Below are 20674 nucleotides of genomic sequence, written 5' to 3'. Positions count from 1 at the left end.
TCTGACGTAGATAAAACAGTTAGAAAAGTCAGATGTGTTACAGAATAATAAATGCTGGGTACCAGTAACTAGTTTCTTTTTGACATGTTCACCACAAAACTTACAAGGTAAACAGTGCAGGCAAACAGCTAAACTTCACACACTAAAGGTCGATGACATTCAGAGAAAGTGTGGTTTTTGGATATGTTCGATTTTCAGATTTACGGCTGAAGGATACTGGACCTGCATTCATTGACAATAATTTCATAAGTTTATAAGATATAGGAGCAGAATTAGGCCGTTCGGCCCATCGAACCTGTTCCGCCATTCAATCATGGTTGATATGCTCCCCATCCCCTTTTTCCCTGCCTTCTCCCTCTTCATCTGTCTAATTTCTCTTTAAATTTATTCACTGTCCCAGCATCCACCACACTTTGGGGTAATGAGTTTCACTGATTCACAACCCTTTGGGAAAAGTAGTTTCTCCTCAACTCTGTTTTAATTTTGCTACCCCTTATCCCAAGACTATAGCCTGTCTCCTGGAATGCCCCACAAGAGGAAGCATCCACTTCACATCTACTTTATCCGTACCTTTTATCATCTAAATATCATCTATTTGATCTCCCCTCATTCTTCTAAATTCCAGACAGTAAAGGCCTAACCTGTTCAATCTGTCTTCATACGACAAACCCCTCATCTCTGGAATCAATTAAGTGAACCTCCTCTGAACCACTTCCAGTGCCAGTGCATCTTTCCTCAAATAAGGGGACCAAAACTGTGGCAATAGCTGATTAATTATTAATCTTATCAAATGTGTATATGCTGGAGGCAGTGACGTAGTGGCATTGTCATTGGATTAGTAATCTAGAGACCCAAGGTAACACTCTGGAGGAGGCCAATTTTGAATCCCATCATGGCAGATGGTGGAACTTGAATTCAATAAAAATTCCGGGATTGTAAGTCTATTGATGACTATGAAACCAATATCAATTGCTGTTAACACCCTTCTGGTTCACTAATGTCCTTCAAGAGAGGAATCTGCCATTCTTACCTGGTCTGGCTGGCTTCAGACCCACAGCAATATAGTTGACTCTTAACTGCTCTCTGAAATGGTTCAGCAAGCCACTTAATTCAGGGGCAATTAGTGATGAGCAATAAATGCTGGCCCAGCCAATGATGCCACATCCCATGAGCGAATAAAAAAAAATTGTCAAAAAATATGTACCCTAACCTCACAAATGTACCATAGAATACACACTGTGTCATATAACATGCATGTATATATACACTAAATATAATTTCGTACCTGTGACATAGAAAGTCTTGAAGTTACAGAGGAAGTGGCTTACACCATGTTTTTGGGTACTTTTGGGCCCTTCATCCATTATCCTTGGCATGACAGTGAGGGGTTAATTATCATTGCTCCACTATATTAAAATGAATGCCATTCTCCAGTTTCCTGGATTATTGCCAAGTTTCACACTGCCTGGGCGGGAAAGGAATGTACTGGGAGACCCGGCAGCAGCAAAATTAACAATCATCACAAAACTGGGAAAGGGGCACTGCAGCTTAAACTAAATACTAACTGGCACGCTTCATTGTCACTTGATCGTCAGATGTATAAGGTGCTGTCTAAAATTAATTGCAGCCACTACCTAAATGTTCTTTGAGGACAGAGGCAAAAATCCACAGAGAGGGGTTTCCACATCTGTACCAGAGGTGTTGAACAAATGTGAATTGTCAATCCTCGTCTCATCGTTCATGATGAAAAATTCCCCTTTTCTTGTTTTTTTTCTCTTCTTTTCTTTAGACTTGTTGGGCTGAATGTAATTCTGTGTCAGGATTACTGACCGATAGGCCCAGAAAGGCAAATGCCATATGCCTTATGCCTACAATCCTGGGTAAGGCAGGACAAAATATGACAAAGAAATGCACTTTGAAATCCAGGCTGTAGGCCAGGTGTGGGACATTGGCCAAAAGCTTTAGCTGACTATTTCCATTGAAATTGATGTGAAATGAGGTTCATTTCAAAGGTAGGTGATGCAGCGGTTCCAGCTGACTGGGATTGACAATCTAAAAATGAGGTCCTACCCACCACCCTCTCAAAAAAAGGCCTTAAATCCATAGGTGAGCCTTTCTGTCTAACCTAGTTAGGTCAACAGGGCTGATGGAAGAGTCAGACATCACCCAGACTAAGTTTAAGTTTATTTATTAGTGTCACAGTAGGCTTATGTTAACACGGCAGTGAAGTTACTGTGACAATCCCCTAGTCGCCACACTCTGGCACCTGTTAGGGCACACTGAGGGAGAAACTAGCATGGCCAGTCCACCTAACCAGCATGTCTTTCGGACTTTGGGAGGAAACCGGAACACCCACAGGAAACACACACAGACAGAATGCTCAGGCTCCCCACAGACAGCGACCCAAGCCGGGAATCAAACTTGGGTTCCTGTCGCTGTGACGTTAACCACTGTGCCGTGATGCTGCCCAGAATGGGACTGTGCTCCCAAAATGGGCACACCATTATAGCTACTGTACTGAAGAGTGTGCTACATCCAACAAGCTTTTAGGTTTTATATGTGCTTTGTAACAAGAGACTGTGACACATATAAGAAAGGGCTTGTTTAATAGAGTGTGAAATTGAGAAACTAACTGGAACTGGTTATTAACACATCTATTCTCGAGCACAGCCAGCACAAGACTGCTTGGTAAGCATCACCCAGGGTGGAGCTTCTGTCCCAGATCACCCCACTTCTGCCCCAGGTCTCTTAAAGGGACATGTCGCAACATACATGACAGTTACCAATCTGATTACTGGAAGGAAATCTGAACTAAAACACGTAGCATGCATACCCACATTGGGCTTCCCATTTTATGCACACCCTCTGCTAGGAAACGCATGACGTGTGGTCACCGTCAACAGGACCGGAACAATCCCCCTGGTGGGAACAGCCGAAAGATTCCAGCCACTATGTACCCACATGCATCGATTATCACATTATATACATGGGGATACACAAGCTGTGATAAACATACTTGAATTTTCTGTTCCCCAAGCTTGCAAGTTACAGAATACAAATATCATCACACACATACACACAGGATGTTGAATTATTGAATCCATGTAGTCTTGTTACATTTTTCAATCAATAAAAACTTTTTATCAGCCCAATTGATCATTTCTGGCCAAAATGATTGACTGTTGCTGAAGTATCTTAGGACATATTGAATCCATTAGCGACTCTTTGTTGGAAACTAGGTGAGGTCATTCCTATAGGATAACCAGGGAATTGGAGAACAGGCATTGTGTTGCAAAGTTATATGACATCATGCGTTTGTCTTGTCTAAGATGAGTTGACATAATTTACTTATTTTCAGTCTATGACCCTTTCGAAGATCTACACCACCAGCATTTTCCTGAAATTTGATTTTAACTCTTTGAGGCTGGCTCCAGTTTCCACAAGAAAACTGGCCGAAGATTACTCTTTCTGAGTTTATTGAGAGAACTCCCTCAAGCAAAAATTGTTCTGTCTTCTGGACGCTTGCTAACTTTGCCTGTCTGGTACCAAGTGCCAGCCTCGGCTCAGTAACAGCACTCTTGCCTCTCACGAGGCAGACAATTGCAAGTTCAGACCCCACTCCAGAGATGTGAACACATAACCTAGGCTGAGGGAATGCTGCACTGTCAAAATTGCTGTCTTTTAGTTGAGACATTAAACCAAAGCTTCTTTTTTGTCCTCTCAGATGTCAAAGAAACTCTGGTGCACTGTTATTTTGAACTGATTTAAATTGATTTGATTTATTATTGTCACATGTATTAGCATACAGTGAAAAGTATTGTTTCTTGCACATTATACAGACAAAGCATATCGTTCATAGAGAAGGAGAGAGTGCAGAATATGGTACTACAGTCATAGCTAGGGTGTAGAGAAAGATCAACTTAGTGTGAGGTAGGTGCATTCAAAAGTTTGATGGCAGCAGGGAAGAAACTGTTCGAGAGTTGGTTGGTACATACCCACAGACTTAAATGTCTTTTTCCCAATGGAAGAAGGTGGAAGAGAGAATGTCTGGGGTGTGTGGGGTCCTTAATTATGTTGGCTGCTTTTCTGAGGGAGCGGGAAGTGTAGACAGAGTCAATGGGTGTGAGGCAGGTTTGCGTGATGGACTGGGCTTCATTCATGACCCTTTGTAGTTTCTATGGAGTTGGACAGAGCAGGAGTCTTACCAAGTTGTGAGACACCAGAAAGGATGCTTTCTATGGTGCACCTGTAACTGTGACTGCCTTAAGCAAAGGTGTTGCATATTGTTCTGCAACAAATGTCCACATTAGACAGTTTGGGGTTTTTTCATTATGTACATATGAGTGGCTAGCAAGTGTTTTTCCATATTTACCCCAGAAAAAACATACAGCAGACAGAAAATAATAGGGTAAATTTTCCTGATCATTGCCCCTATGGAACTTCCACCTGAATCTGATCTCTGTTTTGGGTGGCATGATGGCACGGTGGTTAGGACTGCTGCCTTACAGCACCAGGGTTCCAGGATCAATTCCGGCCTTGGGTAACTGTCTGTGTAGAGTTTGCACATTCTCCCTGTGTCTGCATGGGTTTCCTCCGAGTGCTGCGGTTTCCTCTCACACTCCAAAAATGTGCAGGTTGGGTGAATTAGCCATGCTAAGTTGTCCCTTAGTGTCCAAAGAGCATAGAATCCCTCCAGTGCAGAAGGAAGCCATTCAGCCCATTGGGTTTGCACCAAACAACAATCCCACCCTGGCCCTAACCCTGTAACCTGTGTATTTACCCTGCTAAACCCCCTGACACTAAGGGCCCAATTTTATCATCAAGTTTCACCCGTTTTTCCCAATGGAAGAAGGTGGAAGTGAGTATGTGTGGGGAGTGAGCACAGGGTCGTTGATTATCATGGCTGCCTTTCCAAGGCAGCGAGAAGTGTAGACAGAGTCAGTGGATGGGAGGCTGGTTTGCGTGATGGACTGAACTACACTCACAATCCTTTGTAGTTCCTTGTGGTCTTGGTCAGAGCAGGAGCCATGCCAAGCTGTGATGTATCTGGAAAGGATGTTTTCTATCATGCATCTGTAAAAATTGGTGAGAGTCGTAGCGGACATACCAAATTTCCTTAGCCTCCTGAGGAAGTAGAGGTGTTACTATTGGCTGCACATAGCACTCACTCAGTTGAGCAGGAAGCATATAGTTGATTTGCTGCCTGCAACCGGTTGAATGAGTGAGGGCTAAATCGCAATCCTGACACCTGTTTCTCAGGGGGCCTATCCAATTTAGCTGTTCTGGTATTTTGCTTGTTGCTAGTGGCCGGTGGAGCTTAGCCAAGCTACTTGGAACAGGTGAAAGAGTGAGATTGTAGCCAAGGACTAAGTTAGCTGGAGAATGCTGATGATGCCAGGGGTTGTGCAGAGTTTGGTATGTAGACTAGAAGCAAAGATGTTCTGACCTGATTTTTAGATTGAAAGGGAAGTTATCACAGTAAAAAGTATTGATACTGCAGCCTGCCACGATCTTATTACATTTTCTCATCTGTAAAGATAGCTTCCATTTCCAAAGGTGAAAGATTTTATTTGCTTCTTGAATCTTTGAACCTTGCCCATTAATTTTCTCTGAACATTTAGTCAACTTAATGCAGTTGGTTAACCAGTAGCAACAAACAAAGAATAAACTACAGAAATAAATCAAGGGAATAGGAGGTATAAATTGAGAGGAATTAAGAAGGAACTTCTTTAAGAAATTAGGCAGTAAAAGAAACTGATGGTGAACATGTGAAAATTTGTGGTTGGCAACACCTCTTTAGGCAATTGGGGAGAGAGAATGAACTAAAGCTAGAGTTCAACAAAGTGAGGTTGTATTGCAAAGGATCGCGCATAAGACAATGCATCAATGCTAATGAAATATGAAAATGTTTCTTGTACACAGGGGACGACGCGGCTATGCTTACTCATGATCTCCAAAGCCTTGCAACTATTGCTGCTGCCCGTTCATTGGTGGAAGCAGTACCCCTTGAAATGGGTGACCACCATATTGACACAGGGTCAAGCAGACCCTACACAGTGCGCATCCCCCGGGTGCTGAATTTACGGAGGAAGTACTCATGGAGTCCAAAGGCAGAGACGGTGAGTTTATCGGTGCATTTAGTATCAGCCAGGCAGACGACATTCGCTCTCAGCTCCATTGGGTTACCCTCTGCACCAATTGTGAATAAAGAAAGTAGCTTCTTGCTATGTTAGGTTCCACAACACTCGGTAGGCATCCTGAATCTCATGCACCTAATTCTTCCTGCACGAGTCTGGACTGTTTGTTATCCTATTTGTGACGTCTTTAATGAGGACCATGATGTGGACCTCTTAGCATACAAGCTCCCTGATTAAGACAATTGGGCGATCGAGGGGGTCATCCAACCTGATTATCTGCCTCTCTACCGTGGCTATATTCACGGCCAGGTGACCCTGGAAAGGGAGCATGCGGTGTCCGAGGGCACTGTTGATGCTTTTCGTGGGCACGGCAGGGTTGGGGGTGTATTATTGACCCCCTTTAATCACATTTTAATTTGATGTTTTAAGCTTCCTTTCTACTTTGTTTTTTGTTTCGGGCAATTCCCCTCCTTTTAGAGAGCCTTTTGAGTTGTCCCTAAGTTAATTTGATTTTGTTTATTTGGTTGGGGAGTGAAGGAGTTCCCTGATTAAGGCAGTAATGACTGTCCAGTCAGGGAACCCTACCTGTGTATATAATGTGGAGTATCAGGGTTACGGCACTTGGGATTTATACTCTGTACAAAGGAAGCACCTGTCTGAGTATTGCTTACCATGGCAGTAAATCTAAATTTGGTGAAGGGACTCCGGCTTCAGAGGAGTTACAACTGCAGGAGGCACCAAGTCCAACAAGTCCTGAGCTGAATGTTCCAAGGTTTGACTTGCAGCAGCAGCCTCACATTGGTATAGCTGTATTAGGAAATGGGGTCTTTGGATACTTGCACAGCTTTCTTTCTACGGAGTCCATTCAAATAAGGACAGCGGTTGAAATCGCAACATGGACTGAGGCAGTACAGCATTGCCAGCCCTGATTTTGCCAGGCCTGAAATGTTGGCGTTCCTCTTCTCACGACACATCCATGTGACACAGCTGTGAATCGCAGCACTGCAATCCAGGGACAAATATAAAATGATTGGAAGGGAGTTGATTCGGATCATATGCTGTCAGCTAACATGCAGCATTTGTAGGACAATTTATTGATGTACCAATCTATGTCTAGCTTCAGGGTCAAGGCACACAACTGGGTATGAGAGAATTTAGACTGGACCCATTTTACTGTGTTTTATTTGTCCTTTTATGTGTCACCTTAGCGAGGAAAGGAAGATGGTTTTAAACTTGGATTAAGAAATGAATAAAAATGAAAGCCAGTGGAGTAATAGCTGGCATTTGTATAGCGTGGCGGAGATTCTTTTACACCAGTGAGAAAAGTAATCTAGGAATAACATATCAGTATTGACCCAAAGTGGTTTGGATTTGGTGGGATAATCCTTTTACACTGCGGTTGATTCTTTTACATTGATTTTTTTTATGGTCAAGGTTTGTCCTCTAAAGGTTGCAATTGATGGGATGGACACACAGGAACTGGAGATGCGAATGAGGCTTGCTGAACTACAGCGTCGCTACAAGGAAAAGCAACGGGAACTGGCCAAACTTCAAAGGAGACACGATCACGAGTGGGTGCCATCTCTCATCATCCATTTAAACATGTGATAGAGCTGGAATTAGAAGCATGAGTTCAGATAGGATCTGACAGAACTTCCAGCTAATTGCTTTCCATGCTTTTTGAATGGTTTGCTGCAATTCTGTTTTGCTAATAGTGTTAAAGAATTTGACCCTTCGCAAATCAGACTGGTTCCACTGATGAGGGCGTTCCTCTTGGCCTTCATCTTTCCATCTTCACTTCTTCAATTTAGTTGACTTTCTCTACCCCCCCACCTCCATCCCCCCACCTCCATCCCCCCACCTCCCCATCCCTAATTTCCTTCCCGGTCATTCCCGGCTCCATTCCGGACGTTTGAACAGTCTTGCTCCGACACAGTCTCGCTCAGCTAGTTCCAGATGTATTTGCACTGTGCCCAGTTATGTCTCTGCACACAGCTCGATCTGTATAACAGCAGCCGAGTGGCTAAGGCTTTGATCCAACACGCATGATTTATTCTCCTTCACCTAACGGGGCAAGAATACGATGAAAGCTTGTGATGCAGGGCTGTTTTAACAAGAGACGCTGAAAGGTCTAGGAATGAATCATCAAAGCAGCCCACATCAAATGATAACACCATGTGAGAAATGTGCTAATTTTATGCAGAATCAACGCTTCAGATGAACAATGTCACAACACGGCTTGGTAAAAGGTGAAATTGTTCCAAAAATATTCCAACTTTCCTGTTAGCTACACAGTAATTCGGAGAGTGAATGCATTATCTTGTGTGATGCGGATCTCCTCAGATCAGGAAGATCCATGTCAGAGTTGTATTAGCAGCTTTTAGATGAGTGAGAGGGGGCTATTGCAGTTGCCCTCAGTGCGACAGAGCAAGAGAGGGGTGGCCTAGCAAGGAGCCCCACTTCTGATCAGTGCTGCAAACATGTGAACCTCAAAGGCCTACAAGGTTAGTTTCTGTCAGGACTGGGTGCCTGAGCCCAGAGACTGAGTCAATGGCAGAAAAATGGCTTGACATCTGGAGACTTGCAGCGCCCAGGGAGAATATTGAGCTGCACATTCTTTCAGGAGAGGAGGGAAAAACTTGGGAAAACACTTGCACCGTGTCAACATAAAACAGTACCAGAGAGGGAAAGACCCAGTTGCCAGCCCCAGAGCACTGCAAGGCCTTCACAACACCTACACTCAGCATTAGTTCCCAATTTTCTTCTCAGTTCCAGTGATTCCTGCAGGGCCATACATACCCATCATCCTCTGGTACCCCTCCCTGATGGCCATTCTTCATGTGTGAACCTAAACCACAGCAGTTATAAGTGTTTGATACTGGGTTTAACCATGTTGTATTCTTTCTTTCGTTTCATTATCTGTCTAATAGTTAAACATTACAGAAATACGCTTTTCATCATATCTCATGCTGAACATCTTGGGCCAATTACTAAACTTGCCAATGACCTTCTCACTCGAGGGGTTGGATGCATCTTACCTTGTAGTAATTTGAGCATTTATGGTCTGTTACGGTATAATGTTAGTGGAAAACTGCTGGCTCATTGCGTGACGTCAAAATCTCTGGCTTTGTCTCCATCTGCCGGTTAAATTTCATGAGGCGTTTGCCCTTGAAGCAGAAAGCACACTGGAAATGTGAACATTATCTGGAGTAAATTGGAGTTTTGAGTTGCATTCAGGGGAAAAAAAGGATCACATTAAAAATATTATGCTTATGCCTGTCAAAGTGTACCTAATGGCAGGCTTCCCAAATGGCTGAGAACTTGATGTCATGTGTTTGATTGCAGGACTATGTTTCATCCTTAATGTGTCTGCTTTTGGTTGGCAAAATGTCATCCGCTTTCTCCTCAGCAGCTAACCAAAGCTCGGCAAATTCAGGAGGCACTCCATCTCACGGTGAAAATAACGGATGTAATTCATCTCAATTTATCAAATAATTTCTTTTCCTGGCCAAATGGGGGTGAAGCAACATTTATATTATTAGGCGCGGTGGCACAGTGGTTAGCACTGCTGCCTCACAACGACAGGAACTGGGTTTGATCCCCAACTTGGGTCACTGTCTGTGGGGAGTCTGCAAGTTCTCCCCATGTCTGCATGAGTTTCCTCCGGGTGCACTGATTTCCTCCCACAGTCTGAAAGACGTACATTAGGTGCATTGGCCATGCTAAATTCTCCCTCAGTGTACCCAAACAGGCGCAGGAGTGTGGCAACGAGGAGGTTTTCGCAGTAACTTCATTACAGAGTTAATGTAAGCCTACTTATGGCAATAATAAATAAACTTTTAAAAAAAGCCGTAAGAAAAGATCACAGCCCAGACATTCTCACCTATTGGCTGGAGGGTGCTGGGAAAATGTCATGTGACCTGAAGTGGTGATATATACACGAAATACAAGGTGAAAATCCAGTGATGACATGTTGATAGCTTTATTTATATTCCGGTTCCTAGGAGAGATGAAAACTCGAGAAGCCCAGCAAGGCGGGGACCTGGGCGGCCACGGAAACGCAAACATCTTTCCACTGTCCTGTCATCTCTTGGACAGCTGAGTGAACTGGAGAAATGTGACAGCAAAAAAGCAAAGTAAGTGGTTATTTACCGATTTAAAATACCTGTTCCGCAGTGCATTCTGAACACTATCTCCAGCTGTGGCTCAGTGGCAGCACTCACACCTCTGAGTCAGAAGGTTATTAGTTCCTGTCCCCGTGGAGCACAACATCCAGCTTGATGCTCAAGTGGAGTACTGAGGGAATGCTGCACCGTCACAGGTGCGTCTTTCAAATGAGGCAATTAATCTGAGGAATCGCTTGTCTCTCTCAGTTGGACTAAAAAGATCCCATGGCATCATTTCAGAAAAGGCCAGGAGAGTTAGCTTTAGTGTTCTGGCCAATATTTATTCCATAATCAGCATCACAAAAATAGATGATCTTGGGCAGCGTCGCATTGCTCTATGTGGGTGCTTACTCTGCACAAATTGGCTGCCGCATTTTCCACGTTGTAACAGTGACAATAATTCAAAGAGTTGAGGGGAGGCCTTCTGTGGGCACAGGGGGACCCAAACAGGAGGCACTCAAAACCCCATGCCAAGTTTAGTCTGCCAGGGTTTACCTGGTGGCCTTGGCACATTGCATGGACTCCACCAGTAGTAACAGAAGGAGGTAACTGGCCCCTTAAGTGCCTCATTGGCCTGAGGGCAGGTGGACCACTGGATACCCATTCCGCCGCTGCTATATTTCAAGTTGATGAACGTTTACATTGGCCGATGAGTTAGGCTGAAGTCTGCAGTGGGAACTGTACAAACCCCGCTTAGATATACAGAAAATCCCACCCCCTGTCAGGATTTTACTGATGTCAGAGTATGTACACAAACCACCGGGAACAATAAGTTTACTTTTGATCTGTGCTGCCAGGCAACAAAGATGTCAGCACACTGACCCTTCCCGCACATCCACATGAACAAACTGCAGAAGGTCAGGGATCAGCAGTTGTGTAAATGCTGCGAACCTTGGTTCTTATCTTCACCACACCTGGGAATGAATGCTTGAGTTGCTCCATCTACACACTGCTGTTAGTGGCTGTTAATTCCATTAAAACTTAATGAAGTTTCTTGGTGTGACCCTTCCTTCTCTAAATCTCCCGGCCTCTCTATCTCTCTCTCTCTCTCCCCCTCCCCACTCTATTACACTCCTTAAAGCCTACCTATTTGTCCCAGATGTCGAGTAATTTGTCTTAACATCTCCTCATGTGGCTCAGTGTCAGATTCTGCTGGAGAATGCTCCTGTAGGATGTTTTCCTATGTTACAGGTGCTATGTAAGGGCAAGTTGTTGTTCAGTTTTACAGACTTGCAGCTCAGACCAAGAGCTGAAACTTCATTTACTCTTTACAGAGCAAGGAAACTTGCTGACAAAAGAAATATCACAAATTTTTCTGCACTTCAATCTAGTAACTAATCTGAGAAAGAACGGCAAAAAAAAATTAACACATTGAAGGAGAATGAATTTAAACTATCACTGGAGGTCCATTGACCATATTACCTCCAAATGCTTGATTATTTAATAGCTATGACTTTCATTCCAGCTTACCAAGAATTATATTTATTTCACCTGCAGTAATTTTATCACAAGGCATTGCCATCAAACTGATTTGGAATATGAATTTTTTTTTACACATTTCCTTGTGGTTAAGGATTTTTGAACATTAATTTGCCCATCTCAAATATGGCGCTTACGTTGAGAACAAGTATTTATAAGAAAGGGTGCTACAAATTAATAAAAAAGATCTTTCACTGTTTTCGAGATGTGTCCTGTGTGCTATCAACATGTAGCCCTCGACAGCCTGGACACGAATTCCAAACTTGTGTGAAGACTTCCAACACTACAGAAGATAAAGCCATTGGCTATGCTATGATAGTGTTCATTATCACAGGGACTAATTATCATTCATTATCAGAGCAAGGATGGCATTCCCACACTGGAAGATCCTCTTTAATTCAATCCTTTTGTGGTACAAATTGCCTCTTTTCCCACCCCCACCAACGCAGCAAGCTTATGTCGCTAGCCGGTAATGTGATTGGTGCATGCAATGTATCAAACTTACCGATTCAGTGAGGGGAGTACAATTTGTACAAAACCACCAATCACATTAAAGCTGAACAAATGGTTTAGTTTCCCAGTAGGAGACTTTGTCAAAAGTAATAGTTTGGGGACAAACAAACCTCAGGAAGCATTAGACCACGGAATTGAATGACTAATGACTTACTTTATTGTCAATAAGTGCAACCTTGCTTGAGGTGCTGGAATAGCTCCCGAACAATAGTGCTTTACAATCCTCGAGACCAGTTTGAAACTGTTTTGAATCAGGAAACTCTGAAGCATCTGTTTAACAGCCACAAATAAATTTTTTGAGGACCTCATTGGTGCTTGTTACATATGGTCATAGCTACCTCATTTAGAACCAACAGGTTGAAACTGGTTTGCAGATAATTTTAATGTTATGCTGCTTACTTCATCCGGACTCAAAATGTCAGCCCTTTTCTCTCCTTACAGATGCTGCCAGACCTGCTGAGATTTTCCAGCATTTTCTCTTTAGGTTTCAGATCCCAGCATCCGCAGTAATTTGCTTTTGTTTTAGGGTGGGATCCACTCATGTTGGGTATACTGACCTTTTCTGCTTTGCCAAGGTTTAGTTGCCCTGCGGCCCAGTAATTTATAGCTGTCCCTTTCTGTGTGGTTTTTACAGAAAGAAGGGGGTGGCGAGCTGACCTGATCCACCACTCTTGCTCTCGCTTGTGCTTGGATCAGATCTCAGCACATTTTGCCTTTCCATGGAAAGCTTTCCTACAGCAATAGATCATAAGGGTGACCAATTAAATCAGTCATATAAGACCATAAGACATAGGAGCAGAATTAGGCCACCTGGCCCATCAAGTCTGTTCTGCCATTCAATCATGGCTGATATTTTTCTCATCCCCATTCTCCTACCTTTTCTGTGGCTACCAGAAATAGCCAGTTACACATTGTGTTAAAAATTTTACTGGAGCCAACCCAACGTATGCTAATGAGCCTGCTCCCAATATATGGAGCAGGGTCAGGGCTCTTCCGAGTGAGTGAAAATGCCACCTTATTCCGAATCGAGCTGTCGCTTGAAAGCAGTCAGAGCATTTCCTAGGCCTTATAGGTTCAAAGAAACCTCACTGTACATATTTTCACTCCAGAGTTTGGGAATGAATTTGGCTTGTTGCAATCCAGGAATTTAAATAATGATTCTGCAAGCCACAGTATTAATGTATGCATTCTGTAGACCAAGCCTTTTCAGAAGGTCTTGTTCAGGTCTTTCTCTGATGTGCAGGACATGGAAACTCATACCCTTTAGTGCTTCAGGCTTGACATGGTAGAGAGACTAGCACCATGGAGTTTTTGGCACTTGCTCATAGACATTCATACTCTCTTGTACAGGCTCAAATTTGCATTATGAAATGATGTATAAAAGGGAGTCGGCCTGTGAACTTACATCAGTCCTGTTACCTGAAGTGAGTTCTAGTGTAGTCATGTTGGGAATTAATGTAGAAGTGCTTTGTGTGACTAATTGAGAAACCTTATCGGAATGGCATGGCATCCTTAAGCAACTGTGTGGGTAGCGTGTTTCTGTGTAGCATGTTGCTGTCTTCCTGTCTTCCCAAAGGACAGCCTGTCAGGATGAGCAAGCAGCTAGCTACAACAGTCCCTTTTTTGTTGTATCTCTGTAGTAATTTGTATTGGAGGCACAAAGCAGCCGGACCTGGAATATTCTCTTCAATCTGCTGATGGAGCAAACTCCTCAAAGGCCTGCTCCAGAAAATTGTGCGATCGAGTAGCCTCTGAACTTTGACCCCAGCTAGGGGAGATAAGAATGGGAAGTCTGCCTTTGTGAATTCCAGTGGCATAACCTTGGTGAAAACCCAATAATTAACATTTAATTGATTGCATTCATTCTGATGTTTCCAAGACCCCAGATTATGTGGGGAGCTTGAACCCTACTGCCCTCAGCAGAAATAAAACTCCCTTCAAAGCAAAAGGCTTTCTTTCAACAACAAAAATCCCCCCGTGAGGACAAAGGGTTCACTCTTGCAGCATCTGAGTTCAGGCAGACGAGATGTTATTTGCAGGTCAGTTTTCAAATGAGCATAACTGGTGATACATAACCAGTGATATAGTGTACTGCCGCCTACTCAGAGGTTAATAGTGTTTAGTTGCCTCTTCAAACATTTTTTTTAACAAGTAAATGCTTAAAGACATTATTGTCATATTATCTGTCAGTCTTTGAACTGGCCAGATGTTATGCCATGTGTTCATGGCGGCACAGTGGTTAGCAGTGCTGCCTCACAGTGCCAGGACCTGGGTTCAATTCCGGCCTCAGGTCACTGTCCTTACGGAGTTTGTATATTTTTCCCGCATCTGCATGGGTTTTTTCCGGGTGCTCCGGTTTCCTCCTTTGCTTCAAAGATGTGCAAGTTAGGTGGATTGGCCATGATAAGTTGCCCTTTAGTGTCAGGTGGATTGCAGGATACATACGTGGGGTTATGGGGGTAGGGCCAAGGTGAGATTATTTTTGGTGCAGGCTCACTGGGCTGAATGGCCTCCTTCTGCACTGTAGGGATTCTACAATTCTCTAAAGGAACCAAACAATTTAGTAAATGCTAGTTGAAGCTCACGGTATTTTTATGTTACTCTTTGACCATAACTCCTGTTGGTTGTTTCAGATATGAGCAGCCATCTCACCAACATAGATCTTTTGTATTAACTTAGAATAGCAGCAAGGTTAACCCAGACCCTCATTAGGTGGTACTCGGCTGTCACCTATCTAGCGAGAGATACTGTTGGAGTGACAGGGATGCTGTGCCCAGGGCATGTGTGTCTTATTACCTCCATATTGACAACAATAACAAAAATACACACTTGAGCCTCGCTGAAAAAAGAGACTTGCTGTTAAGGCTTTTCATTCTTCACTCATCAGGATTGATTTGCAAGAATATCAAAATGCAAAAGGAACAATAATTTGTTTTACAGGAGAAAGGGATACAGATTAGCTGGAAAGTCAGCTTTGATTGGTTGAGACTTTATCATGACAAATGCACAAGAGAGCTCCCCTCCCCATGCCTTCGAATTTGTTAATTCAGAAAGGTGCAATCCTGGACATGTTCCTTTTGCCTGCAGAGGACAGGTCATTGCAAATGAATATAGGTGGGGGCGATCTTGAAACCACACTCACCGCCCACAGGATGGGCAGCAGGGGCTCAAGATCCAGCAAGACCCGAAAGTAGCAGACCTCTTCGGCGAGACCTCAATCTTCCTATTTTTTTGTTGCCCCTTGCTGGTGGAATAATCAGGTTCAGGCCCATAATGGACAAGAACCTGACTTCTATAAATTTAAATACATTTTAATATAATGATACACCCCCCCCTCACCATATATCCCTGCTAGACATATCTTAATGCCGGCGAGGTTTACAACAGCCTGTTGTGGAGACCCCCCTGTGGTGCAAAGATAAGCTTAGCCACCAGGAGAGAGGGACATGGCCAGGCAGTGCTTTGGCACTTCCCAAACCACGCCCCCCCCCCGCCACCCCTGGTATGGCATAGATAGGTTGGCACTACCAACCTTGCAGTGCCAACTATGGCAGGAGATAGTGCCATGTATGGGCCCAATGGAGAGCATCATGTGTAGGGATTAGTTTATTTGTGGTGGAGGAAGGGGGTGGGGGAGTGGTCGTGGGAATGGTGGGGATGCCAGTGATGTTCGGGGTGCAGGGTGGGATGCCAGTGCTGGCTGGCTGGCAAGGAGTCGGGTGAGGCGGGGGGAGAAGGCCCTGAGACCTCTGTGGTGGAATGGGGGGGGTGGAGGAGGAAGAGTATTTTTACCTCTGATTGGGGGCACCCTGTTCTCAGTGCAGCCGAGCTTTGCCAATGTCTTTAGATCCTGCTTCTTAACATGACAAAGTGTCATAAAACCTGGAGAGAAAACTGGCTTGTTTCCTAGTTTTCAGTCAGACCCTGTCACGTTGCTATTTTTTGATAAGATTCCGCCTGTAGCTTTCAGCAAGCGTAAGGAAGCGACATTGTGAACCTGACTGATAATCTCAATTGTGAGTGTAATCCTTAGTTCACTCAAGCCAGTGCTGCCTAATCATGGAATCACATCTAACATTAGACATAATGTTCTGAATTTTGTAGGCAAGGGTGAGCTGAGTACAGTCTGCCTGTTATGAACAATTCCAACGTTAAATGTGATTCCGTGATAGGGCAGCATTTGCTGAACAATGTCAGGTGTGCTGAGAAATACACTAACAACCAGCGTAAAGTTTATCAGTCGGGTTTACAATGTGGCCTACTTAAGCTTGCTAGAAGCTACATATATTCATAAGCAGGGACCAGTCCACTGCAGGCAAAAAGAACATGTCCGGACATTTCACCTCTTCTGAAGAAACAAAGCATGGGGGACACCAGTTAGCTCGTGCATTTGCAACTGTAGCTCTCAAACAATCGCTGTCAACTTGCAAGCTACTCAGCACCCCTTTTCTCATGCAGTATAAATTGTTGCTCCCTTTGAAATTTGGCTTTTTGATGTCCGTCCTGATGAGTGCAAGAGGAAAAGCTTTGGAAGTGTGTCTCTTCTTTTCAACAAGACTCAAGATCTGTACTACCAAGCGATTAAAGGACATTATTCTAGAAATTGGAGTGCGCAGTGTCGTCTTCAAATAGAAAATGGGCACCGAAAGATCCAGAATGGCATGTTGTGCGTTCCCAGTCATTCTGCTATAGTTGTCACAGCACTTTGTGATCATGTGAGGTGCCCACATGGAAAAGCCAATGTGCCTGTTGAGAATGCAAATTGAGGGTTTAGTGCCTATTTCAGGCTCATTTCCAATATTGAATAGCAACTAAACACAGCAAGTACCCAGCTCTGCATTCCCAAACACTTGATAACATTGCCCACTGGAGAGTAAATAAAGCGTTCACAGTGATACATTCCAAATCTCCCATTGGAAAGATTCAAATCATTTCTACTTCCCAACATTTCATTACAAGCTCACACTCAAGAATGCAATCGCTTTCGATTAGGGTGTTATGTAATAAGAAATATTTTGTTATTGGGAGATAAAGCCTGCCACAAGGTAATTGGCAGGAGGATCAGAAGGGTGATAAGGTCAGTTTTCTTCAATTCTCCTAGTTGTTATGGTCTGAAATGCACTACCTGAAAGAGTATCAGAAGCAGATTCAATAATGACTTTCGAAAGGAACGGTTAAGTACTTAAAGATACACATTTGCAGGAGATACAGCAATGGGGAGTGGGTCTAATAGGGCAGCAGTCATAAAGAGCTAGTACTTTGGGTGGAGTGGCCTCCTCTGGTGCTGTCTTATTTAAAGAGGTCCTCTTCATCTTTTTTTGGAATCGCTACAAAGTAAATAGAGGGAGTATGACATGGAAGAGCGCTAGAAACAAAATTAACAAGCAGATACTGTGTCAGTGAACTTATTCCAAATAAAGTTGTCAAATATTTAGTTAGCTCCAGATTTGGAAATAATAGTCTGAGTGAAAGACTGCAGTGATGAAATAATCTGTATGCCTGGTTGTGCTGCTCTGCTCCAGCTCCCAGTTGAATGTCGCAGGTACAGGAGTGGATCATTATGTTGGAGTTTCGCTTGATTACCTTTGGGGATCCGGTGGCAGCTTTCTTCAGGAAATTAACTCATTGGGGTAGAATCATTCACCATCAGGTTCATCGCATGTGACCTGCGGGAGCACAATGTTTGATAAGCCATCAGACTTTCCTCATTCTTTTTCCGTGATTTTTCCTTCTAGTAAATTTAGTTCATGTGCGGGCACAATAACATGCAATGTTATTGTGCCCGCACAATAACTGTTTTAAGAATATGTAACAGTCTGTGGCTGCAGTTGTCGGGGGGAGGGACCTACTCACGAGCCGAGGGTCAGAAATCCAAATTCCCACCTTGTCAGGCAGTATAATCAATATCCCTGGGTGGGATTTTCCGATCGCGCCTGCCCTGAAACAGGGAATACCCAACTGTAATCAACGGACCCTTCAACGACACCTTTCAATTGTCCTTCTTGCCAATCCTGATTCTAGTCATGGGTGGTACTAGAAAATGTCCCCCCCCCCAGCCCCACCTTTCAACTGCTTTTGCTAATTATTAGCTGGATTACAAACTTGAACGGTGTACAATGATGAGTTTTACCTGATCGTTGCAGCTCTGCAACAGTGTGTCTCCTGCAAAATAGTCATAAGAGCGTGATTACACTGACTGTCACGAAAGGTGCTATCTCTGCTAAAGGCGTTGGAGTGGGGTGAAGGCAGATTGGGACCAACAGCAGTGTTTGGAGTGGGGAGGGGGGGGGGGTGGTGGGAGTGGGAGGAGACAAGTGTTGATACCGGCACAGGAAGAGAGGTGAGATGATTCTCAGATCAAGCCGATTTCACTTTGCTTCATTTGCTCCTTGTCATCAACGTTTCAATTTAGATCAGTGTTCCCATATCTTAAAAGCAGCAGGGTTCACATTTGTAGGTAGGGCCAGTGGGAGGTGTTATGTGAAAGATAATTACTCTGCTGGGAAAGCTGAACTCAGCACTTCCCTGATTTCTCACATCTGCTGGCGTCAAAGTAATTGGAAAGCAAAATGACAAACTGAGAGAGGGTATATAGCAGGGCAGGCTTCACCATTTCTCATTTCGGTCTGAGTGGGGCATCGGTGATATGTGCCTCACAACATACTCTCCTTTTGCAGCAGAACATGTCCAAAACCCTTCAGGTCATAAAGAATGTCACATCTCTCCCCGTAGAACTCCATTTTATAATTGAAGAGACGGGACAGTCAGATCCTATTTCACAAATTCTCTCTTTGACACCAAATATGTGCTCAGTTATCATGACCTAACCCTTGCACTGGTGCCACTGGAGCCAGGGAATCATGGTTTGCTTAGACTTGACCCTTTCCTGGGAAGGTTTTTTAATGTACTGACTCTATTTCATAATCTCTTTCATGCAGTGCTTTTTTTCAACTGCTACTTTTTTTTACAAAAATAGCTCACATTACGGTCCTACCCTCAGCGAGGAGTTGAAGAATCTACAGGAAATGCCAGTTGAATCAGTGCCATTGTGGTTCAAAAACAGGGTGTCAAGAAAAATGAATAAGAACATGTCTGTAAAGAATCGCAGGAAGTATCTTTATAGTGGTTAAAAAAATCTGTAGACTTACTTTGCTCCTTTTTTGTGCAATCAGCCCTTTTGTCTCTGTGGTGCTTTGTAAACAATACATATAAGTCGGGAGGATTTCAGCGGAGATCTCAGCTGGCAAGATGCGATTAATCACACGTACTAAAAGCTAGGTGGACAAGAATCTTAAACTCAGCTTCAACATAGCCGAAAGGTAGAGGTGAATATGTGTGAGGCTGCAGCAACCACGTTCCACTCTCCACTCTCTCAAAAACCCTCATAAATCTTGTAAAATCTTCCAATAACCTTCTCTGTCCAAAGAACCTCCCCAGGTTCTTAAGTCCCTTATGATGGCACAGTGGTTAGCACTGCTGCCTCACAGCGCCAGGGATCCAGGTTTGATATCCAGCTCGGGTCATTGTCACTGTAGAGTTTGCATGTTCTCCCCGTGTCTGCGTGGGTTTCCTCCAGGTGCTTCAGTTTGCTCCCACAAGACGTGCTGGTTAGGTGCATTTGTCATGCTAAATTCTCCCTCAGTGTACCCGAACAGCGCTGGAGTGTGGCGAGTAGGGGATTTTCACAATAACTTAATTGCAGTGTTAATGTAAGCCTTGTGACAATAATAAATAAATTTTACATTGCCAACTTGAACACTGTACTGCTAAAAAATGAATTAATTTCATCACCAGTGAATCACTGAAGTGAGATAAAATGAGATGTGGATCTCTAAATATTAGTGAAATACTAAGATGTCCTTTCCGCTGATCTCTATCAACCTTAGCCCACTAGTCATATAAATCCAAGTAATCACTGATAACCTGGGTTGGTTAGTTGTGACTCCAATGCTGCATAATCTATTATCGAAAGATACTAAATACACAAATTACTGAGGAGTAAGGTTTCATGCAAATTTCCATATTGGTTGCCTATATGCAATTCATAGAATTATAAAATCCATACAGTGCAGAAGCTGGTCATTTGGCCTCTCGATTTTGCACTGACTCTCCGACAGAGCAACCCATCCAGACCTATTCCCATAACCCCAAAGATTAATCGCCCTAACCTTGGGCCTTAAGAGGCAATTTAGCATGGCCAATCCACCTGACCTGCACATCTTTGTACTGCGGGAGGAAATCGGAGCACCTGGAGGAAACCCACACGGACATGAGGAGAACGTACAAACTCCACACATTCACCCAAGGCCGGAATCGAACCCGAGTCCCTGGTGCTGTGAGGCAGCAGTGCTGACCAGTGTACCACTGTGCTGCCCCAAT

At 43.7% G+C, this 20674-nt stretch overlaps 1 protein-coding gene across 4 annotated transcripts in view; it reads left to right on the top strand.

The window, feature by feature from the left end:
• bahcc1b (BAH domain and coiled-coil containing 1b) overlaps positions 1–20674 on the top strand; it is a 278363-nt gene that overhangs the window by 170286 nt on the left and 87403 nt on the right. For all 4 annotated transcript variants that reach the window (XM_080209603.1, XM_080209605.1, XM_080209604.1 and 1 more), the window contains 3 exons: positions 5923–6119; positions 7572–7708; positions 10142–10273. In XM_080209603.1, the coding sequence (XP_080065729.1) occupies positions 5923–6119; positions 7572–7708; positions 10142–10273 (466 nt within the window). The remainder of the gene's footprint in view (positions 1–5922; positions 6120–7571; positions 7709–10141; positions 10274–20674) is intronic.

The sequence above is a fragment of the Carcharhinus amblyrhynchos genome, chromosome 21 (assembly GCF_965287045.1).
Source record: "Carcharhinus amblyrhynchos chromosome 21, sCarAmb.v2.hapA, whole genome shotgun sequence".
NCBI classification, from domain to species: domain Eukaryota; kingdom Metazoa; phylum Chordata; class Chondrichthyes; order Carcharhiniformes; family Carcharhinidae; genus Carcharhinus; species Carcharhinus amblyrhynchos.
Note: the sequence above shows the minus strand (reverse complement) of the source record. Positions and strands in the feature narration are given on the sequence as shown.